General features: G+C 38.8%; 1 protein-coding gene across 1 annotated transcript in view; it reads right to left on the bottom strand.

Annotated features, from left to right (window-relative positions):
• Positions 1-4811: 4811 nt before the first annotated feature.
• WEE2 (WEE2 oocyte meiosis inhibiting kinase) overlaps positions 4812-25062 on the bottom strand; it is a 33031-nt gene continuing 12780 nt past the window's right edge. The window contains exons 2-11 of the mRNA XM_044244606.1: positions 24808-25004; positions 22583-22634; positions 20439-20611; positions 18486-18607; positions 13135-13281; positions 12351-12458; positions 11935-12020; positions 10712-10882; positions 8949-9091; positions 4812-5105 (exon numbers count right to left, since the gene is read on the bottom strand). Of these exons, the coding sequence (XP_044100541.1) occupies positions 4949-5105; positions 8949-9091; positions 10712-10882; positions 11935-12020; positions 12351-12458; positions 13135-13281; positions 18486-18607; positions 20439-20611; positions 22583-22634; positions 24808-25004 (1356 nt within the window). The 3' untranslated portion in view covers positions 4812-4948. The remainder of the gene's footprint in view (positions 5106-8948; positions 9092-10711; positions 10883-11934; positions 12021-12350; positions 12459-13134; positions 13282-18485; positions 18608-20438; positions 20612-22582; positions 22635-24807; positions 25005-25062) is intronic.

The raw sequence follows: 25062 nt of genomic DNA, 5'->3' as shown, positions 1-25062 counted from the left end.
TCCTCGGCTCCCTCCCTCTAAAATAAAATATTTTTTAAAAATTATGTTTAAAAAAATCTTCCTTCTACGAGCTGTTGACTCAAATGAAAAGCAAAATTCATCCTGTCCTCCAAAACCAATTTCCCCCTTTTAAGCTATTTGGTTTTTTTGTTTGTTTGTTTGTTTTGTTTTTAAAGATTTTATTTATTTATTTGACAGAGAGAGAGATCACAAGTAGGCAGAGAGGCAGGCAGAGAGAGAGGAGGAAGCAGGCTCCCCACCAAGCAGAGAGCCCAATGCGGGGCTTGATCCCAGGACCCTGAGATCATGACCAGAGCCGAAGGCAGTGGCTTAACCCACTGAGCCACCCAGGTGCCCCTATTTGTTTATTTTAATGGTACCAATATTATCCCAGACTTGAACTTTGGAATCATCTTTAAAACTTCTCCCTGATCACCTACATCCATTTGTCCACATGCAGTCAGCCCTCCAAGTTATTTCATTATGCCACTGACCTCTCCCTCTTTCTCTTTGCACATACTTCTGAGGGAGGAGTGTGGAAAGGATTGTTTAAAATTAAAAAGCAGGGGCACCTGGATGGCTCAGTCAATGAGTGTCTTCCTTCAGCTCAGGTCATGATCCCAGGGTTCTGGGATCGAGCCCCGCATCTGGCTCCCTGGTTGGCAGAAGCCTGCTTCTCCCTCTCACTCTACTTGTGTTCCCTCTCTCACTGTGTCTCTGTCAAATAAATAAAATCTTTAAAAATAAATAAATAAGCAGAAAGTACACCAATTGAAAACATCCTTGGACAAACTCATAACTTAATAACACCTTAATCTAAATAAATAGCATCTTAAACTAATCTCAATTCTCAGACAAGAATTACTAGTACACATGCTCCTTAGACTGTTGAAACAAATCACAAGTGCTACCTTACTTTTTCTTGACCAAAAAAAAAAAAATTAAAATATACAAAATACGTAAATGTATAATGTCGTGGAAGAGCGGAGCTGAAGCATTTTCTTATCACCTAGATCCTCCTTCCCCACAACAAATGCTCCAACATCGCTTTGCTCACTGTTCTCAGCATCTGAAATGCCCTTTTCCATATTTTCAGAATTCTCTACTCAAAAGTCCTTACTTTTTTCTCCAATTTCACTTTCTTTACTCACTCAGTTTATCTTGTATTATAATGTAGATGACCATGAAGTGCCTCATCTTCCCCATTGTCTGTGAGCTCTAGAGGACAGGGACCTTGTGAATTTGTGAATCAAAAATTATGCTCTAGAGCAAGGAGAGGCTTTAGAAGAGTTAAGGTCATAGGCTAGAACAAAAAAAAAAGAAAAGAAAAGAAAAAAAAAAAGGAAGAACCCGGAAGGGTACTCAAATAAGCCTGAAATTAGAAGACTAAAAACAACAAAGAATCAGAGAGCTGGAAGAGTGGCTGAAATGTATTTTTGTAATAGAGCTGCCTCTCTCTTTCAAGAATCTCCAGTTTGCGTAACTGTAGACTCTGTAGTTCGCCCATGGACCCAGAAAGGGCCTTCTCAATGCTGAGAAGTAGTGACAGATAACAATGTGACCTTAATCAGCTACCATTTCCCCTGGCACTGGTGGAATAATTCAGGGCTTTCATCCTTTGCAAAGCTAGCTGAGAAAGTGAAGTGCCTCTCATAGACGCCCAGTGCCTATTTTTTGTGCCAGTACCACGCTGTCTTGGTGATCACAACTTTGTAGTAAAGCTTGAAATCAGGCAATGTAATGCCCCCAGTTTTGTTTTTTTTCTTTTTCAACATTTCCTTAGCAATCCGGGGTCTCTTCTGGTTCCATACAGATTTTAGGATTGTTTGTTCCAGCTCTTTGAACAATGCCGGTGGAATTTTGATCAGAATAGCATTGAAAGTATAGATTGCAAAAAAAAAAAAAAAGAAAGTATAGATTGCTCCAAGTGGTAGAGACATTTTAACAATGTTTATTCTTCCAGTCCATGAGCATGGTCCAAATATATAATGGAATATTCCTGAGCCATCAGAAAGGATGAATACCCAACTTTTGCATCAACGTGGATGGAACTGGAGGAGATTATGCTGAGTGAAATAAGTCAAGCAGAGAAAGTCAATTATCATAGGGTTTCACTTACTTGTGGAACATAAGGAAGAGCATGGAGGACATTAGGAGAAGGAAGGGAAAAATGATGGAAGGCAATCAGAGGGGGGAGATGAATCATAAGAGACTATGGACTCCAGGAAACATGCTGACAGTTGTAGAGAGATGTGTGGTGGGAGGGTGGGTGAACCCTGTGATGGGGATTAAGGAAGACATGTGTTGCATGGAACACTGGGTGTTATATGCAAACAATGAATTATGGAACACTACGTCAAAAACTAATGATGTACTGTATGGTGACTAACATAATGAAAAATAGATGCCCAGAGCCACAAAGTTATCTTTGGCCTTGCCTTTTTTTACCTTCTAAATTAGAAAAAGTCTCACTTATAGGCATCAAGTGGTAGAGGCCAGGGATGGCGGTGCTTTATCACAGATAGGAAGCTTTGGACAATTTTGTTGTGGTAGAAAAACATTTGTTAGAAATTTCAATCAGATTTTCACTTTGGTTCTAAATCAGTTTTTCTCAAGCCTCGTAATAACAGTTGGAAAATTATAGCACTTACTATTTAAATGGATTACAGCATCTATTGTAAAGTGGCTCAAAAGCAATTTTAGCGGCACTTCAGTTATTAGTTATTATGGCTACTTTTTGTTAAGTTTCTTTTTTAAATCAGCCTGACAATTTTCATGTAATTCAGGACTAAAATTATGGTTCATACAGAGATTAAGAAAAAAATCTTAACCATTCAGGCTAAAATGGTGACCTTTATCTTTTAATGTTCATCTTTGTACAGCTTTAGGTAAGGGCATCTATAAACCAATACATATGTTATAGCTTAGTAAAGCACAATAGCATTCCTTTAAGCCTCAAGATTATCTGTTGGCAACTTAATGTCTGTGTTTAAGATACATCTATAGAAAAAGCAGCATATTTATATCCTAAAATATTTAAGTTCAACTTGTTTAATATTGTCAGTCCAGTGATGTTAATATTTGACAGTTTGACATTGGATAACTAGTTCCTGGGTTATCTTGTGATCTCTGTGCAGAAATAGAACTTCAGACTGAGGATGGAGCTTCTTACTGAGGCAAGGGGTCAACTTCAACCTCCAACTGAACTGGAAGGAATGAAGTCCCCAGCCCAGCAAAGACCCAGTCCCTCTCACACTCTATAGTGTCTATGCAGCTACCTGCTGGTGTAGTAACTGTGCTACTGTGGAGTCCCGCTGCCAGAAAGAAAGGGAGAGAAAGCAGTAGTCTGGCACTTGGGTGCCAACATGGGCTCTGAGAAGCAGGGTAGAGAAGAGGTCATAGACCTTAATAGTATTAGTTGTCAGTGCCTGAGAAGACAAATATAATCAAAGAATTCTGGTCTATACATTGCAAATGCTTAATAACATACCTGTTTCTAAATCACAGATTGTGGTTGGCCTCATATGCTACTTGAAAAGCTATGGCTGGGGTTGGGGAGGCAAGAGATAAATCAACTCCATTTTAAAACCTTGAATAAAGACTAGCTCTTTTAAAATGGCAAGGGACAATACAGAGCACTTTACACCACTTACCTGCATGGGAAGAATTGCTACTCCAAGACAGAACAAAGAATGGTATGATGGTTTATTCAATTTAAAAACACTTCTTAATTTGCTTTTTTAAATGGAGGGTAAAGATGACTATAAGGCAGCAAATAAGCCTACAGCATTAACGGGCTACCTTCATTAACATGGCACATCTAAGTTATCAAATGCTGTTATGACCATATGCTGTTATTATTTTCTGTATTAGAGCCTGACCATTATTAGCTTTTAGGCCCACAAAGCTGAGCCTTAGAGCCAAGACCTGGTACTACCAACCTACTGAATTTTCTCACGTATCTACTCATGAAATGGTTTCTAACAGAAATTTCTCACTCATTGTTACATATTACAAAGAAGAGTACTTTACCCATACTTGGCTTTGGACAAAATAAAAACCTTTATTTACAAATGTTCTATTCCCTTAAAATAGATACAGAGAAAATAATTTGGATTAAAATATCATAAAATCACAGGAAACAAATCCAAATTCTGATAAAAAAAATCAAGGAGAAATTGGTGACACCCACAAAATCAAAACCAGTCATAACAATTACAGGAGGGTCAGGACACATATTCTGAAGAACAACCACATTAAATTTTCCTTGAACTCCATTACCCAGTGTTTTGTTCCATAAGTTAATAGCTAGTTCAGAAATTATAAGTTATATATAGGCTATTGCTACCCACTTGACATAATGGTGAACTCATTTAATAAATATAATATCTGGTAAAGGGATTGTCTTCACTTAAAGAATATAGTAGGAAAACCACTTGCTTAGAGTGGCTGAGAATTCTTTTAGGAATACCATCATTCACCCCGAGAAACATTATTGAAATACATGCACAATTACTCAACTCAAAACAAAACTATATTCCTCTCTATTTGCAGGGAGAGTCCCTATTCCTTGGTAGGCAATCAGCTACAGCAGTCTCGTAGTCCATAGGCTATGCCTAGGGCGCTGCTTTCTCTTCTTTGAGTTCAGAGATACCTGCTTTCCCGTAGTACATCAGTGAGTGTGAGAAGTAAACAAACTGTTGATAGGTAGCCTTAAGACTATAACAAGAGAAGAGAAATGGCTGCCAGTAATTGCACCTGGGACCATTGCTAATACGCAGCCTTAATAGCTTGACTATCGTGGTTTTCAATGCTCAATTAGGAGTAGTTTTTGAATTCTTTGGGCACTCGTTGCTTAATCTTCCCCTTTACAAGAGGAAGGCTGACACAGTCAATATCTCTTTCTGGAAGCTATAAGGCAAAAAGGGGGTTGGTGTGAACGGAGTTCTTATGGGGAAGACTTCCCCCAGCCGAAGCATGAAGATTTTGCACTTTTTCCTCCCACCAGACGTTTGGTGCTTCTTGATCCTGTGGGAGTCCCAGAGACCCCAGCATCACCGTGCTCTTCCTGGGAAGACCAGGCCTGCTGAGCTTCTCTCAGTTCCCTGGCAGTTAAAGGGGAAGAAATACATTACTTGATCCTAAATTAAGGATGATATTTTTGATCGAAACTAACATAGATTTTTCTTTTTATTTCAGTATTTATAGAAATAAGCCTGAGCTATATACAGAATAGAAAATTAACTCCATGATTTTTTTTAAAAAAATGGCTGGCATACACATGCCATAACACATGGTAGATTAGGTTTCCTAAATCCTACTGATTGGGGCATAAATGATGTATGAAATTTTTAAAAGTAAAAACCTGATAAAGATATCACTAAAAAAGGACTACAGGCCAATACATCGGATGAACATAGATGCAGAAATTCTCAATGCTAGCAAACTGAATTCAACAATACATTTAAAAATCATTCACCACAATCATTCCCACAAGTGGGATTTATTCTTGGGTTGTAAGGGTGGTTCATTATTCATAAATCAATGTTATATACCACATCAATAAGAGAAAGGATAAAAACCATATAATTATTTCAATAGATACGGAAAAAGCTTTGACAAAGTATATTACCTGTTCATGATTTAAAAAAAAACACCTCAGCACAGTAAGTTTAGAGGAAACATACCTCCACATAATAAAGGCCATCTATTGAAAACCCACAGCTAACATTATCCTTAATGGGGGAAAATAGAGTTTTTCCCCTAAGATCAGGAACAAAACAAGGATGTCCACTCTCACCACTTTTACTTAACATAGTAGTGGAAGTCCTAGCCCACAGCAAGCATACAATAAAAAGAAATAAAAGGAATCCAAATCAGTAAGGAAGAGGTCAAACTTTCACTATTTGCAGATGACATGATACCGTATATAGAAAACCCTAAACACTCCACAAAAAAACTGTTAAAATTGATCGACGAATTCAGTAAAGTTGCAGGAAACGAAATCAGTCTGTAGAAATCTGTTTCACTTCTATGTACCTATAATGAAGCAGCAGAAAGAGAAATCAAGGAATTGATCCCATTTACAATTACACCAAAAACTATAAGATACTTGGGAATAAACCTAACCAAAGTGGTGAATGACCTGAACTCTGAAAACTGTAAAACACTGATGAAAGAAATTGAAGACATTACAAAGAAATGGAAAGACATTCCGCACTCATGGATTGGAAGAACAAATATTGTTAAAATGTCTGTACTACTCATAGAAATCTACATTTAATGCAATCCCTATCAAAATACAAATAACATTTAGAAGTAGAACAAAGAATCCTAAGATTTGTAAGGAACCACAAAAGAGCCTGAATAGCCACAGCAATCTTGAAAAAGAAAAGAAAAGCTGGAGGCATCACAATTCCAGACTTCAAGTTATACTACAAAGTTGTAGTAATTAAAGCAGTATGGTTCTGACACAAAAATAGACACAGGGATCAGTGGAACAGAATGGAAAATCCAGAAATAAACCCACAGTTATACAGTGTATTATTCTTCAACAAAGCAGGAAGAATATCCAATGGGGGAAAAGACAGTCTCTTCAACAAATGGTTCTGGGAAAAGTGGACAGCTACCTGCAAAAGAATGAAACTGGACCACTTTCTTAAACCATACACAAAAATAAACTCAAAATGGATTAAAGACCTAAATTTGAGACCTGAAACCATAAAAATCCTACAAGAGAACACAGGTAGTAACTTCTTCAACATTGGCTATAGCAAATTCTTACTAAATATGTCTCCTGGGGCAAGGGAAACAAAAGCAAAATGAACTTTTGGGACCTCAGGATGAAAAGCCTCTGCACAGTGAAGGAAATCATCAATGAAACTGAAAGGCAACCTATGGAATGGAGATGATATTGGACAAATATCGTATAAAGGTTTGTTTTCAAAATATATAAAGAACTAATACAACACAAGCCCCCCAAAATAATCCAATTGAAAATTTGCAGAAGACATGTACAAACATTTCTCCAAAGATGACATCCAGATAGCAAATAGATGCGTGAAACCTTGGTCATCATCACTTATCAGGGAAATGAAAACTACGATGAGACTCATCTCACACCTGACAAAATGGGAAAATCAACAACACAAGGCACCAGTGTTGAAGAGGATGAGGAGAAAAAGGAACCTTCTTGCACTTTTGGTGGGAATGCAAATTAGTACAGCCACTGTGGGAAACAGTTGTGGAGGTTCCTCAAAAAGTTAAAGAGAGAACTACCTTATAATCCAGCAATTGAGTATTTACCCAAAGAATACAAGAACACTAATTCAAAGGGATACATGCACCCCAATGTTTATAGCAGCATTATCTGCAATGACTAAATAATGGAAGCAGCCCAAGTATTCACAATATGTGAATAGGTAAAGAAGATGTGGTATACTAAAGATACAAATGAAGTGATCTGAAGGGGTACATGCACCCCAATGTTTATAGCAGCAATGTCTACAATAGCCAAACTATGGAAAGAGCCTAGATATCCATCAACAGATGAACGGATAAAGAAAATGTGATATATATATATATATATATCCAATTATATATCATACAATATATATTATTATTTTATGTATTTATATATTTAATATAATTATATGTTATATTTAATTATGTATAATTATATATAATACATATTCCATTATATATATAATTCCATATATATATAATTCCATTATGTATATAATAGAATATTGTGCAGCCATCAAGAAAACAAACTCTTGGTATTTGCAACAACATGGTTGGAACTAGAGGATATTATGCTAAGCGAAATAAGTCAATCAGAGAAAGACAATTATCATACAATCTCATGGATATGAAGAATTTAAGAAACAAGACAGAATCATAGGGGAAGGGAAAGAAAATGAAACAAGATTAAACCAGAAAAGGAGACAAACTATAGGAGACTCTTAATCTCAGGAAACAAACTGAGGTTGCTGGAGGGGAGGGAGGTGGGAGGGATGGGGTAGCTGGGTGATGGACACTGAAGAGAGTATGTGCTTTGGTGAGTGCTGTGAACTGTGTAAGAATCACAGTCCTGTACCCCTGAAACAAATAATACATTATTTGTTAATTTAGGGACACCTGGGTGGCTCAGTCGGTTAAGCCTGTGCCTTCTGCTCAGGTCATGATCTCAGGGTCCTGGGATCGATTCCCACATTGGGCTCTCTGCTCAGCAGGGAGTGTGCGTCCCCCTCTCTCCCTGCCTGCCTCTCTACCTACTTGTGATCTCTGCCAAATAAATAAATCTTTTAAAAAATAAAATAAAACAAAAATAAAAATAAATAAAGATGTGGTATATATTTTTAATGGAATATTATTCGGCCATAAAAAAGAATGAAATCTTTAAAAAAAAATGAAATCTTGCCATTTGCAAGGATATTGATCAAACTAGAGGGTCAGAGAAAAACAAATACCATATGATTTCACTCATAATGTGGAATTTAAGAAACAAAAAAAGCAAAAGGGAAAAATAAGAAGACCAAGAAACAGACTCTTAACTATAAAGAACAACCTGATGGTTTACCAGAAGGGAGGTGGAAGGGGATATGTTAAATAAGTGACTTGATCTTGGGGTTGTGAGTTCAAGCCCCACATTGGGCCTAGGACTTACTTTATTTATTTATTTTTTTTTTTAAAAAGCTCTTTTTTTTTTTTTTTAATAAAGATTTTATTTATTTATTTGAGAGAGAGAGAGTGTGAGAGAGAGCATGAGCGAGGAGAAGGTCAGAGAGCGAAGCAGACTCCCCATGGAGCTGGGAGCCTGATGTGGGACTCGATCCCGGGACTCCAGGATCACGCCCTGAGCCGAAGGCAGTCGTCCAACCAACTGAGCCACCCAGGCATCCCTAGGACTTACTTTAAAAAAAGAAAAAAAAAGAAAAATAAACTACCTTTCCAGTGTGGCTGTCTTGAACTTTTCCAAGTTAAGCTGCTGCTGGAGCTCTTCCGCTTTTCCAAGGGAGGGCCGGAGAACTCGACTTCTGGCCAGAGCTGCTGCAGAAGGTCTCTCCCCTGGGTCAGGGTGGACCATGCTCTATTGATGTTTGACCAAAGCAAAAGATACAGAAATTTCACTTCTGGGAAAATCTCCCCACCTAAACCAACTCCAACTCAGCTACTGCTGGTGAGTTTTGTCAAACTCTGCTTTTAAATTTGCAGGGGAAGAAATAAATGAAAACTTAGCTCCACCAGGGATGGGATTGTTATCTCTATACAGTGACATCTGTCATCTATAACTTTGACTTGTCTTTATCATATTTTAGAGCTATCTGTGTCATTAACTAGCCTAATGCCTTAATTTTAAATGGGGAGAAACTGAGGTCCTGAAATCAAAATTGACTTGCCCATCTTATTAATAGGACCAAGACTAAAACCCAAGTCAACCAACTCCTAGTTCCATTTGCTTTCTACTCCAACATGCTCCTTCCCACTTAAAACTAAGGGTACCCCCCCATGACAGCCTTCCTACAACACTCATCTTCAGGTAGAAAGTGCTTTAATTTAACAACTTAAATACAGTAAAAAGTAGCTAATTACTTACAGCAATGAGCAATGTCATAAAACGGAGATAACCCTGGACCTTCCATTTGAAGACCAATGTTCAGAACTGGCTCCACCATTCACTAAGTAGCTTGAGGAAGTGACTTAACTATGCTGAAACTTGCTTTCCCTTTCCTGATACTTGGAATAACAATATTCACCTTCTGGAGCATCGCAAGATTTAAATGAACTGACATATATGTGTAACTAGTGCACTGGACCAGCACTGAAGTACTCAGTGTGTATTAACTAAATCTAACAGTAATTTACACATAGAAATAAGTGATTAGGCCATGCATGAAAGTCTGCTGGAAGCAAGGGTTTACTTTATTCTTTCAGGAAAGCAGAAGCACAGAAGGACAAGTTTGTAACTAAATTTGAAGTTTTCAGGTGAACTATGAAACTCAAATTTAATCCCTAAGAGTAGATGTTTTTAAGACTATTGTAGGTGTCCTAACCAGTCTTGTTCCTTTTGAATTCTTAATATAATTCTAAGCTTCTCAACAGTGTCATTTTCTGGCACCTCTGTTTCAACAGAATCGCCTTCTTTCCTTGTCCCCACACATACTGAAATATCACAGAATACAAGTAACACACAAATTTCTAAACTAACATTATGCCTTTTTCCAATAGTATAGCTGATTGGTGGTATTGCCAGCTACCCATCTGTAAAATAGCTTATACGTTCTTCTATACACTCAGAATTTAAATTTCTTTCGTAATATCACCATTACCAATGACAATAGTTAAAACCCTGAAACACGAGCAAAAAACCAGGTTTGATTTTAGAGTTAATCAGGTGTCAAAGGTGAGAATACAAGTCCAGGAACTGCTCTGAGCCTTGGTTCCCTGAACTGCCCACCTGTTGGGAAGGGAAAAGGAAAAAATGTAGTAGGATTTTAAACTGGAACATAAAAGGTTCTATAATGTCCTCTAAGTTTCCTTGAAGCTTTCAGTCTGTCCTGTAACTTTTCTGGGCTTCAGGGTCATGATTCCTTTTTCTTCTGTAATTGGCACCACCAGCATCTCCTTTTCCCCTTCCCCACCTCCTTGCCATTGTATTTCTTTAAAAAAAGACATTTCTATCTTCTCTTCATCTCATAAGAGATACCACCTTGAGTAGATTGTAAAATTCTTCCGAGAGCTTCTGAGGAATGTCGGGAAGGTTTCCGTCACGAATATGATGCCATGCGGCGCCATTGGTGGGTAAGGACACTGCTCCCGCAGCCACTGCGATCGTTAATCCCAAGGCAAAGATGTCTGCTTTGGGAAGGTGCTGATAATCCTTCAAGACAGAAGAGAGGAAGGCCAGTTAGTTTGCCGAGTGAGAGGACAGTAAAGATCAACTGGTAAGAGAGGTTGTTTTGAGTCCGTATGAGCTTGGACAGTGGGCAAGGCGGCATCTGCCATGGCTGGTCGTTTACTTCTAGAGGAGATGGAGGATACAGCACAAATGCTCCTGATTCACATCGCTGTGCCCTGAAGCTTTTAAGGCAGAGTCTTAGTACTGTTTTACTCTATCAGGCTCAAAGAGGCTTCAAGCACAGACCGGCTGGGCACAGATACCATCATCCGAGACGGAGTTAAATCCTTCCTACCCTGACTCCACAGACATCCTAAAAGGTAGGCAATAAATGAAGGTCATTTCATCAAAGCTGATGGTACTACCAGAAGGATGATAAAGATGGGCTGAACCAATAAAGGATTCTTTTCTGCCAGGGAATCCATGAATTTCGGAATTCTAAGAAATACTAGAAACAGTAAAGGACCTTTATAAAAAACAGCAAAAACATTGATTAATCCATGACAGAGCCAGCTTTCCTCATGCTGTTTTCTTCTGTTTTGTTTTAAGTTTCTTATCTTTGACCTGCCTCCTTAGCACAGTAGGCAGCGCGTCAGTCTCATAAGTTTCTTATCTTTGGTCTCAATTCTGAATAGGAAAGTGGATAATATCAATTTAAATTATAAATATGAACTTTTGGGGCACATGGGTGGCTAGTTAACTATCTGACTCTTGATTTCAGCTCAGGTCATGATCTCAGGGTCATGAGATCAAGCCCTGCACTGGGCTCTGCACACAGCACAGTGTCTGCTTGAGATTCTCTCTTCCACCCTCTGTCCTTCCCCCTATTCATGCACTAGGGCTCTCTCTCTAAAATAAATACCATATGAAAAAAAAGAAAAAAAGAAGTGGTAGAGCGCTAAAAAAAAAATTAATTAATTAAATAAATACAGTCTTTTTAAAAAACTATAAACATCTCTTGCACTGTGAACCTTCATTTGAGAGTCAAAAAGTTCAAAGGGTTATAAAATATCCTCTGTTTCCCTAATCTTTACCTCTTGTAAAATCTCATTAGCCAGGAAGCGACTATCTCCCTCCTCCACTTTTGGTTTGCTTATCGATGTCACATGACCCAAGTCACCTGAAAAAAGAAAGAAAAAAATATAGAGCCTTTTAAAAGCACGTCTTTAAAACTAGAATAAATGGGGTCATCACTATAAATTTTATAAGATAATATACAGGTCAGAGCTTAAGGCACACTCACCAATTTTATTTTATTTTTTTAATTTTATTTATTTGAGAGGCAAGAATGAGAGAGAGTGAGCATAAAAGGGGGAGGGTCAAAGGGAGAATTAGACCCACTGCTGAGCAAGGAACCCAATTCGGGACTCCATCCCGAGACTCCAGGATCATGACCTGAGTTGAAGGCTGTCATTCAACCAACTGAGCCACCCAGGTGCCCCAAACTCACCAATTTTATACATCACATTGGCAGAGAGAAACCAATCAGCTTCATTTTCAATCTCTTCTGGGACTACAGGAGAGTCACTTTGCATCTTATGACAAATGAAGATGTTACCTGAAACAAAAACAAACCAACAATCAAAAAATACTGAATTGACAAAGTCATGATTCCTTAGCTTTTTCATGCCAAAGATTCTTTTCTGTGTCTGTCATTTCAGCCGCCCTCCTCTCCTCCTCTTCTGTGTACATATAACAACACTATCAATGTTTCTTTTCTTCCATGGAATCTCTCACACTACTTCTGAACAGCTCAGTGATTGAGAATGCCTATTTTAAGGGAAACTGATCTCAGACACCCCTCCTCCTCTGAAGAAGCTAGTGGCCTCAACACAAAGAAATAAGCCTAAAAAACATGGTAATGATGTTTCCTTGAGTTTCACAGTATTGAGTGCCAGAACCATTTCTGTTCACTTTAGTCAGTGCTGAATTAGAAAGAGCGTATACAGCACTAGTTGTCAGTACTTTCAGGAGGTAGCCAAAACGTGATCACTTAACTATGCAGTAAGTTAGAGACCCATTTTCATACTTTGGCTTCGTTATCCATGAAAGAGTCTTTTCTCTCTGTCCCCTAGTCCCAGAGGGGTTAATGGACAGAGCTGTTTAAATTTTTTAGGGAAACAAATGAAGGAGATTTCGCCAGCTAACAGCATCTTCAACACTTGGTAGACACACAGGCACCAATTCTGACATGGGGGAGTCTGGCCAGAGGAGCAGAACGGAGCCGTACTGACTGGGTTTGATGTCCAGGTGCACCATGCCAGAGTTGTGGATGTACTTAAGCCCAAGGGAAATCTGCAGAAGGATGTCCTTGAGTTTCGGCTCCTGGAAATGATTGCCAGACTTTGTGTTTTCAGATATAGCAGTCTGCAAGCTCCCACCTAGGAAGGAACAACAGACAGCAGCCCCACAGAATGGAGAAAAACTATGAATCTCAATAGGTAAAAGTGTAGTAAACAGTCAAGAAATTTCTTGTGAATGAGTTCAGTCCAACAAGTCTAGATTATTCAGTTTCAGTGTAAAACATAATATCTGCCACTGTCTATACCACAGACACATTGGAGAAGAGTTACAGGACTTTTAAAGAAGAAAATAAAATGTCATACCTCGGGTATCCAATATGTGGTTCTATTGCCTTGAGTATGCCCCAACTAACATTTTAGAAGTGTTATCTAATCATTAACCAGAAGCCAATCGGGCCTGGACAAATAGCTACTATTGACATTGATGATTAATTCAGTGTCAAGCTAGTAATTACAGGCTACTAGTAACTTTAATGTAATTGATTCTAAACTTAATTCCATTAAAATATATCACAAAATAAGAATATTTAATGACTGCTAACCCAAGGAACATATAAACCTTCAATATACATCTAAGTCCTATATGAGCCATAGTATTTGCACATCAGCTATGGATAGACTCTTGGTTTATCTTTATCAGTGAAAAATAAGGCCTGGATTCATCTGACCACCTGATCTGTCTGCCCCTGTCCTAAGGAATTAGAATGCTTCTGAGCTCTTTATTTCATTAATTTGCATTCATTGGCAGCCTCTTCAGTCAAATTATAGAGTCCGGGTCTCCCTGGCATTTAGGGATCCAGCCTTCAAGTATGTGTCCAGAACAATAGGGTCGGAGATGGTAATGATATTTTTTAGGAAATCCATTCTTTCAAGTATCCTCTGTAAAATTCAATATACAGATTGACCACTCATGTTAAAAATAATTAAATTCAGAAAGGAGAAGAGTTTTAGCCATTTTCAGAAAAAAAGAGGCCCAAAGTGAAGGGTGTGCCTTTTTTTTTCTGGGAATCTTCCTGCAAGGTATGTGTGGAAGAGGATATTAGGTAGAAAGGAAGAGTGAATTGAAACAAAGTCACCTAGAATCTAAGTTTGCAGATGAAGCTGTGAGGCGTGGCGAGGAGAAGGAAGCCTGCATTTAAGGCCCCCCACGTCCCCTGGAACTCCTCTCCCTACTAGGCTAGGTGCTCCTTCAAGACAGGGCCCCGTCCTATTCCTTTTCACTTTCTCAAGATCTTGCACATAATCTATGTATTCTGAACTGAATGTCTAGTCTCACAACAGAGGGAAAGGAAAGACTGGGACAGGGACCCCATAAAAGGTATGAAAAGAGAGAAACATCCTGAGGGTATGTAGGAACACTTTAAGATGGTCTTTTAGATAATAAGCAAAGATATATCGCCAATTCCCTGAAGAGCTACAGGTATTAAGGTAACGAGACCAGTGCTAGCAGCACTTTTCATTAGGTAATAGTAAAGGTAGCCAAGTAATAATAAACAACAGTAAAAGTTACTGAAAAGCATTTATGCAAAGGTGTTAGAAGGTCTTTATTTTGCCACAACTAAAGCTGATTGTCTTCCTCTTATTGGAGAGCATTCTTAACGGTTCTTTGCTAAAGAGTATTAAGGAAGTAGGTGTTCATAGAGCAATGCTGAATGAACTATAAACTTCATCCCTACTAATCTCAGCTACACTGGAGCCTTAACTCCACACCCCAACGTACCACCTGGAGATGGTACCGTAATTGCCATCATTACGCCCTAGGAGGAAACAGCCAGCTCCTAGACAGCTCTTCTCAAACCATCTTTATGAGATTGCTGGCTGAATTCTTTCCTTTAGATAAAATAAAAGTGCTTTCCCTACTTGGCAGGGAAGGAAAAAAAAAGAAACTTGAAGACAAATCTATGTTTTTCCATCTGTTTATGAGGACTGACAGATACTGAAATAGCAAATGCCTTCCAACAATGAAATGTAAACAGCAGAACAATAATTGAACAGGATATTTGTTGTTTTGTTGTTGATATTTTGTTGTATTCTCAAAATCTTGATTTTATGTTGCTATCTACAACACAAGCATCTTTTTCTGCAAGTAAAGTAATTCCTTGTTTGGTAGGGGGAAAAAAAAAACCATAACCACTATTCATAGTGTTCCACAGAGAATGCAGGCTTCTGGATGTCACATCACTAGAACAAATCCAAGAACCACCATCCTAGGGACGCAGGCCCTATAAAACCTCAGTGACAGAAGTCATCACAAGAAAATACCGCTGTTAGGGAGAGGTTAACCATCCCATCCTGAGTCGTTCGGAATCCTGGCGGCTGCATAATTGATCTGCTTGCTGGAAGACATTCAGGTTTCAGAGGCTGACCCCAAGGTGACACATAGGAGATCTTGGCAAGGTTGACAGTGGAAGAAGGAACATTTGATCGGTTCAGGGCTCACGAGGCACAGTTGGGAAAATCAGGTAACTGCTGGTCTATACTAATTATGATGTACGTTATCTAAGTCATGTCATTTATAATCTGAATAGAGCCGTACCTATAAATGTGCTAGCCTGACTGCTAGAACAGGCTGGGGGCACAAGGGTAAAGGTGGCAAGCAGGAGGAGGGAGAGAGGAGAAAGAGGGAGAGGATGGGGGCGGGAAGCATTAGAAGGAATCGGGCACTGGCTACTCTGCCACCTTACATATACTTGGACTTAACTCTCCTTGATTTAGAGCCGAAGGGCAATGTCTCAAAGTTATGGATAATCCATAACTATAAATAAGACAAATATAAGGGCACGCTTTATTTTCAATGATCAGTTCACGTTTGAAAGCAATGTATGTGAATTACATTTTGATAAATCAGAGTTACATTTTAATGGGCAAGTATGCGGTGAGGTTAGCAGACCACCATGGCAAACAGACAATGATTCCTCGTAAATCTGCTCTAAAATCAACTGCCCAGAAACATCCAAAAGCCCTCTGTAGTCTTCCCACACTTTACCGTGCTGATCTTATTTCCACTTATAGGGATCACCTCGGTCCTGTCAGTCCCCTATTTGTGGAGTCAGACACATTCCCAAAACCATGCCCTTTGTCTGCATGCTGTTCCTCTAATGAAGTCTTCCCTCTACTTCCTTAAACTCTGGTAATCTTTTGGCAAACCCTCTTTCAAGTCTTACTTCCTTTATGAGATTTTCTTGGGCTGCTCTAACAACAAGTATTGAGTTCTTATGATGTATCAGGTACTGGCCCTGTGCTGGCCTTTGACATACATTGCTGCTATTTCTCAAACTACTCCCTTAAGTAAATATTACAATCTCTTTACTCAGTGGGACTGACATCCCAGATATCATACAACTAGTGTGCCACACCCAGGTCGGCCTAGGTGTTGCTGAGCCCAGGCCCATTCTGCCACACTGTGCTGCCCCTTGCTCGTATGCATCTTCTCTGAATGCTTTTTATCCATAGTTGTACTACCTGGCTTTAAAGCAAATCGTCTCTTGTGTATTCATTGTAACAGAGCAAGTGGAGGGAAGCTCCTGGAAGGACTTCTTGGCTCAATCTATGGTGTATCTCACCCTAGAACTTAATACAATGTCACACCTGTAGAAGGGATTCAGATGTTGAAAAGAATTAGAAGAGGATTTGTAATAGGAATAATCACTCCTTCTTATTCTTTTTAAAATTTGAAATCTTTAAAATGCCCCAAATCAGATTAAATTAATTCTGCTTGTTTGACTTTCTTGGCTAAGTTTGTTCTCCGATACTATCTTTGGTAGTAGTAAAAGTCATGAAAATAAAACCAATGTTGGGGTGGGGAGGGAAAAGAATAGGGAATCTCAGGTTATGATAAGGAATTAGGAAGAGAGGATTAAGAAAAGTATCAACTTGTCTATCACAAGGGAAGGGTCCATTTTTTATCCTAAAGCGACTATTAGAAAAAGGGATTTAGCTGAACTTGCTAGAGGAAAAAAATCCAACAAAGTTCACAGTTAATACTGCAAGGAAACCAGACCCTAAGAAAACACCAAGTCATTATTTTTGCAGTATATGTGTGATATTTTCTATGTTTCTAGCATTTCATAATATTATCTACCTTACTTGTACATATAATGATGAAGCTTTCTCACTGACCGTTCTCCTCAAAAGTCAAGCCGCACATACATGCTCAGTGCTACCTGATGGTAACTAAAATTACTCCAAAACTGTACTATCAGAGAAACCTGAGGGTGGGAGTACATGTTGTTTTTAGGGGGAGGAAGTTTGGGAGGGATGCTATTATCTGATCTTAATCATGGCCAGGATATGGGTAGCTACTCCTAAATGCCAGCAAGCTTCTATTTAATTTGGTAGCACTTTCCTATTTTCCCAGGGAACATTTTGATGAGAAATATCTCTGCGAATAATCACGTGTAACTGTAGTGTGATGTCAACACCTTAATCACAAATTAAAATAGGTTAAAACCAAAAGACTATTTTTTTTTTTAATTTAAGTAGCCCAGAAAAAGTTCTACCAGTTTCTTGTGTATGTATAGTCCTGAAGGAATATGCCTGAAGTCCTTGCATTTCATTCCCAGCACCCACTCCACGCTCATACTCTGGTGAGAACAATGAAGCTTGGGGCGCCTGGGTGGCTCAGTCATTAAGCGTCTGCCTTTGGCTCAGGCCATGATCCCAGGGTCACAGGATGGAGCCCCACATCAGGCTCCCTGCTCAGCAGAGAGCCTGCTTCTCGCTCTCACACTCCCTGTGTTTGTGTTCCCTCTCTCACGGCCTCTCAGATAAATAAATAAAATCTTAAAAAAAAAAAAAAAAACTAAACTAAACCAAAGCTCAAAGGTAAGAAGCATCAAGATACATGAAATATGCCCCAATTCAGGAATCCACTTGAACATTAATCAAAAGTTGGCTGTGTGAGTTTACCACTCCCTCCTTGAAAATGATAGGGACTGTGGTTTTAGAATCTTTTAGAATACCTAGCAAACATAAGAGGAGGATTTACCATTCAAACCACTAGAGCAAAATTTTTCTATATATTGAGTAAAATGTGAAGGGGTTTCTAGCTTCTATGTGTCAACCACACATCAGCTCTGAGAGATATGCGACATGGCATAAAATGGAAATTCCTTTTCAACATAACTTGTGTCCCCAGCGCTCTGCTTCCAAACAAAACTATAGTACAAACTTTAGGTATGACTCAGCTATGCCTAGCATAAACTACAAGGAGGAGGCAAAGATTTTTTTCCTGGATGCAGATGTTCATCCCCTTCTCCATAGATACTAGTCTGCACACTTACCATTGCAGTATTCATTCTGAATGATCATGTGGTCATCTTCTGCCCATGCAGAGTAGTAACGTACCACATGCGGGTGATGCCCAAGGACTGCATGAGCATAAACTTCATGCAAAGCCAAATTCCTAGAAGACAGACAAGCATCAAGAAAAATGAGTCAAGGGGCGCCTGGGTGGCTCAGTGGGTTAAAGCCTCTGCCTTCGGCTCAGGTCATGGTCTTGGGGTCCTGGGTCGAGTCCCGCATCGGGCTCTCTGCTCAGCAGGGAGCCTGGTTCCCCCCCTCTCTCTGCCTGCATCTCTGCCTACTTGTGATCTCTGTCTGTCAAATAAATAAAATCTTTTAAAAAAAGAAAAATGAGCCAAGATAATATACATACAAATGTTTTTTTAAAAGACAAGATTCTGGACTCTGGGGAACAAACAGAGTTACAGAAGCTTGTGGGAGGGAATGGGGTAACCAGGTGATGGGTATTAAGGAGGACATAGTTGTGATGAGCACTGGGTGTTATAAGCAACTAATGAATTGTTGAACACTCATCGAAAACTAATGATGTGGGTGCCTGGGTGGCTCAGTGGGTTAAGCCTCTGCCTTCGGCTCAGGTCATGATCTCAGGGTCCTGGGATGGAGGCCCACATCGGGCTCTCTGCTCAGCGGGGAGCCTGCTTCTCTATGTCTGCCTCTCTGCATACTTGTGATCTCTCACTCTCTCTCTATTTCAAATAAATAAAAATAAAGTCTTTAAAAAAAAAAACTAATGATGTACTATATGTTAGCTAATTGAACATAATAAAAATACTGATAAAAAATATAAGACAATGTATGAGACATTATTAACAGTGGCAGAACATTTACCGAGTACTCACTGCTTACTTAGTATTTTAGTTCATTTAATTTTTGTAACTACTCAGTAAGATATAGTGGTAAGGATGAAGGCTTTAGAAAAGCTGTGACTGGACCAATGTCAAGCCAGTGATAGTAGACCTAAGACAAGAACACTGATCATCCTGGTACCAAAATCCATGTTATTTTTTATTGAATGTAGCATATGTAAAGAGGAGTATTAGGTTGTTACTATCTCAGTGGCAGACATGCTTTGAGTTTTAACTTCACTGTATCACAATTTAAAAAAAAAAACTTTGATGGGCTTAATAAGGCCACTATGGACTTGATAGCTGGATATTGTAATGGATCCTCTATCTTCTCTGTGAAGGCTGGACCGTCATTAGAATCAATATTACACTTAGCCAATATGACATGGTCATAGGGGCAGTCTTGGGGAGAGATATTCATTATGGAACAGGAAATCCAACACACAAAAAAAGTGAACTATAATACTCAGTGAATTTTGGTATAAAAATGAAGAATTCTGAGGTCCATAACTTCAGATTCAGCAAACTATTACATTCCTATAGTTAACTAAAGCATTGGCTGAATCTAAAAATAATTGTTTTCTTTGTAAAAGGAAGACTTCTGAACAATTAGCTCTGGGAATGAAAGTTAAATTTTGTTGCTTTTTCTTCACTTGTAGTCTTTGAAACATTGAACTCCTTATTGAATTCATTATTAATACAAAGTGGAAATAACCAGTGAGTTAACAGTAACTTCCTGCTTGGCAATATTTTTAATGAACTAACAGGCAGATCGTTCCATGTATCTATTCATTAAAGCAAAAGCAGGAATACCACTAGAAATAGCCTCAAGAACCATGCAAGAAAACAAACAAACAAAAACACTGTAACAGAACTGTATCCAAATAATTATGGTATAGTTTAAGGAAATAACTTATCTTTGGTTTGGAAAACTCAGAAAGATTATGAATATAAGACTACATACAATGGAAGGGATAGCAATGAGTATGTTTTTAATGACATCAGTACTATTATTTAAAATGTTTTGATGAGAAACAACTTTCCAAATCCAAGTTTGTTCTTCTAGTACATTTCAAAGGCACTTACTCATTTGATAATCCTGCAAAAGGTTTTGTGGAACGTTTTATTGCATAAATACATCCATCCAGCCTCTTAATACACTTGTAGACTGTACCAAATTCCCCAACTCCAATTTTTTCTACCTCCAAGAATTCTTTTTCATAGCGGGAAGCCATGTTGGTTTCTCGTAGAACACACCTCTGAAATATTTTATTAAAATGTTAAAATAATTCTAACATATTGTAGCAATAAATTTAAGGAATATTCCAAATTTTCTCAAAGTTTTCAAAAAGACTGTTGGATTCTGTGTCAGTAATTCATGGTACCAAGAACCTCCCCAGTTGCTGACTATCTTTCGTACTCTTCATAACCATCTATACAACTCTGTACTGGCATTTTTTCATATATTAAGTCTTTTTCTAGGTTATTTCTTCTTTCTGGGATATGCTTATTCTCAATATGTTTTTAGGGAGAAAACACCTGCTCACAGCAACAGCTACTGTCCTCAGTTGAAGGAATGGCCTGGATCCAAGTAGAACATGTTAAGGAGAAAAAAAAGACACCTCCCTTTGACTCTTGTCTATCTACCTCACACTCTGGCTGCTGGTGTTTCCATCTGAAATTGAATGAACTTATTGTTCAATTTGCTTCCTCAAAAATTTTAGTACAGAGAACAAGATTGTCAAATTGATTATTTCACCTTATGTGTTCAGGTACAGCGATCCTTCCACTACTGGCTAACTAGTAACTCTCTTTTTCAGCTGGTAGGTAGCCCTAGGCAAAAAAATAAAATAATGTAAAAAAAAAAAATCACTGAACTCCTTTATTAGTTTTCTCTTCTAAAGTAAAGTGAGCGTCCTAGCAACTACTCCTTGTGGTTCTTTTAAATATTACATGAGAAAGGTGTTTGTGTGTGTTTGTGTGTGTGTAACTTAGCTCAATGCCAAGCACACAGTAAATTCTCAGAAAAATCATAGCTAAGATGATAAAAATCTCCATGAATTTATATGAATCTCAATCCAAACCACTTTATCTCCATGAAGTCATTCTTTCCCAATGTCCCCGGTAGCAAGAATTTTTTTCGTCTAACTGGATTTTAAAGAATCCTGACTCTTACTAGCTCCTCATTTCAACAACTAATACCAACCAGTCTTCATTAGCAAGATCTAGAATTTTCTTTGCCCTTAGACAATCTCAAGTTCTGTTTCTCCCATGTCTGGGGCTACCATAGCTATAAGCCCTCTCTCCATCTCTTCTAATAATGAAAATTATTTTTGCGAAATGTTACCATAGAATAAGACACACCTAATTGTCTTCCCCAAGGAATCCAAACAGAAGTTTGGATTCAAAAACCTAAAGGTCTTTTACCAATTGCTCAGCCACTACCTTCCCATCCTCCTCTCAGACAGCAAATAAGCCAGCTTACCATCTACATTGTTCCCCAACCTTAAGCCCCTCCCCTCCACTTTCGTAAACGGAATATTGAGCATAAACATGTTTTCATGGTATTATAAGCTTCTTAATGGCAATTTAATATTCTACTGTAAATTCCAATTTATTTGGCCATTCTTTTGTTATTGGACATTTGGTATACCTTTCTTTTTTTTTTTTTTTTTTTCTTCTTGGCCATTACAGCTAAGGCTGCAATAAACATCTCTGGTGATAATATTTACAGCATTATTTTCTTAGGCTAGGTTATTGAATGAGGGATGCTACAAAGACTGTGAGCATTATATAAAAATCAATAGATAACTAATATATTTAAGAGCAAAAATTTTACATTTAAACTTATGGCTTTATGCCATTTTTCTCTCTTCTGCTCTTCCATTTTTGGACCTTTAATATCTTGAGTTTTCCCTTCACTTCTCTAACCCGATGAATAGAGAATTTTCCCTTAAATCCAAGATAGAAGCAGTAGCCATTAATTTAAAAACACTGCAAGGTAATGATTCGGTGACATATTGATCAGGCTCTGTCGGGTAAAGTAATAACTAGCTAAGAATACAGACTCTGTCGAGAGTCCAGATCAATTTAGCTGCAAAGCACATTTGCAAATCTACAAAGTGAGGCAGGGGTGGTAAGGAGAGAGAGAAGGAGAAGAGGAGAGAGAGAGACTGACAACAGGATGAGGTGACGAAGTTATGGCAGCTGGAACAAAGAACTGTGCTCACCTTGGCAGGTAGCCCTTGTTCTACATTGCCTTCCCCTGGACCAGCTTCCTCACTTAGGGGAAAAAAAAAAAAAAAAGTGATATCAATGTGTGACTGACACTATTGAGCTTCATACTCTACTGGGTTCTGAGGTTATAAGAGTAATTAAGACAATTCCTTCCCCCACGTCAGCCTGTATTTGGGAACAAGGATAAATAGAAAGTTTCAATGTAAGAAGCAAGAATAAGGGGGCACCTGGGTGGCTCAGTGGGTTAAAGCCTCTGCCTTCGGCTCGTGTTCAGCGGGGACCCTGCTTCCCTCTCTCTCTCTCTCTGCCTGCCTCTCTGCCTGCTTGTGCTCTCTCTCTCTGTCAGATAAATAAATAAAATCTTTAAAAATCTTTATAAAAAAGAATAAGAACAAGATATCAAGGGACACCATAGGCAGCACCCAAATCATGATTTCAAGAGTGTCAATTATCATATGGTTTCACTTATTTGTGGAGCATAACAAATAGCATGGAGGACAAGGGGCGTTAGAGAGGAGGGGGGAGTTGGGGGAAATTGGAAGGGGAGGTGAACCATGAGAGACTATGGACTCTGAAAAACAACCTGAGGGGTTTGAAGTGGCGGGGGTGTGGGAGGTTGGGGTACCAGGTAGTGGGTATTATAGAGGGCACGGCTTGCATGGAGCACTGGGTGTGGTGAAAAAATAATGAATAATGTTTTTCTGAAAATAAATAAATTGAGGAAAAAAAAAAGTCTTTTGGGAAAGAGGACAGGCAAGTTAAGTTTCCAGAATGAGTAGGAATTAGCTAAGGGGCCGGAATGGGGTTCTTGGCAAGCAGAGCAATGCTGAACCATGAAGGGGAGATCACACAGGACACAGGAAACTGAGTGCTGTCCCATCGCCACCTTCCCCTTCAAAACTCATCTCCCCACTTTGCCCTAGGTTCAGAGGAAGACCATCAGTACAGCAGAATACGCTCTAACACTGGCTAAGATATTTTCAGTTACTTTCCAAAAAGCTCCGACGAACATCCTCTTTGGAATGAGTAGTAGCATTCTGGATGTGTAAGCCAGATTTCAGGCTCTAGAACAGCCAGCTGTAGATTCTTCTTCTGGAGAAGCACAGGATAGAAAGTGCAAATAGAGGAAGACGTTACACTAGGGAGACAAACTGATGCTGGACACTTGTGACTTAAGTTTAACATGACATTCCAATACTTTCTAAAAGAACCACCCCACAAAAAAACAACAGCACGATAAGTAAGGGGGGAGGGAATTGCCCACTCAGAAGCACCAAGAGCTGTTACTAGTCATCACTTTCATTGCGGGAAATGCAAATTAATGGTCTCTTCTGGCTACTTTCCATGAGAGGCGAATCAATTAATTCTGATAGTTTACAAAGATTCGTGAAGAGCTAAAACCAATAGAATTCTTGGTTTAAAAAAAAGTGGACCTGTATACTTGGACTGAAGTTCTGTTAACTTAAGATCCAGGAGATAGCATTTGAGAAAACCTATTCTGGCCACAAAGCTGCTTACTACAGAGTCATTGGTTCCAAATGAAACAACTCAAACTAAAACATTAAATGCTCTGCATACCTCAGATTGTTAGCTGTGCATTTATTTTGCTCTTTATTTTCCTTTGTGTTAAAAAAAAAAGGCATTGAAGAGACATAGTAAAGAAATGTCCCTAAGTAATATGTACAGTCCTCATTTGGACAATTTCTACCATTGAGACCTTGTGGAGTTTTACAGTTTGGCTTTCTATTCTTAGTACCTCCAAAAGCAACACTATCTTTTTCCCTTCAGCCAATTTCCTGTCACCTGCAGAGAGGTTCGAATACTTGCATTATAGGTCTCAGTCACACGCAGTTTTACTGGAAACAGCAGTATACTCACCGAAGTGTGAGCTACATCTGCCCCTTCTGTTACCTAGGGGAGACTACTTGAATGCAATTCCATAGCTCTTGCAACTTGCTAATGGAAGTCAGATGTCTATTGCTTACTCTGCCCCATTCTTTTAGAGAAAAGACACCATACAGTACACTTCAGAATGGAGACATGCTAGAATCTCCATGACAAAGCAGACCAACATTAACATGTAGCAAAGAGCGATGTGAGAACAGGGTATCAGTTGCATTCAAATAGAGTTCTTTTTCCTAATCTTACTTTCCAGTCTCCCTTCTACTTGACCATACTAAGATCCGTTCTCAAAAGTTAGACGCAACAGTACACTTACAGATCTCCTCGGCTTTTCCTCTTGCCATTGGATTGAAGGAATTGTTTTCTATAGGATTCTGGGGTAAAGGGATTTATATTGACCAGAGCCGATGAGGTCATCTCATCCACTAAGGGAACAGGTGTGAGCCTCAAATGTTTAGAGCCTCTGGAGGGGAGCTTCTCTGTTGAAGAAATCACCGACTGGCTTAGGAGACCCTGAATGAAGATGACAAAAAGGGGAAACAGAATGGGGTTAGTCCAAAAAAAAGTTCCA

The sequence above is a fragment of the Neovison vison genome, chromosome 4 (genome assembly GCF_020171115.1).
Source record: "Neovison vison isolate M4711 chromosome 4, ASM_NN_V1, whole genome shotgun sequence".
NCBI lineage: Eukaryota > Metazoa > Chordata > Mammalia > Carnivora > Mustelidae > Neogale > Neogale vison.
This window is presented reverse-complemented; position numbering and strand designations above follow the sequence as displayed.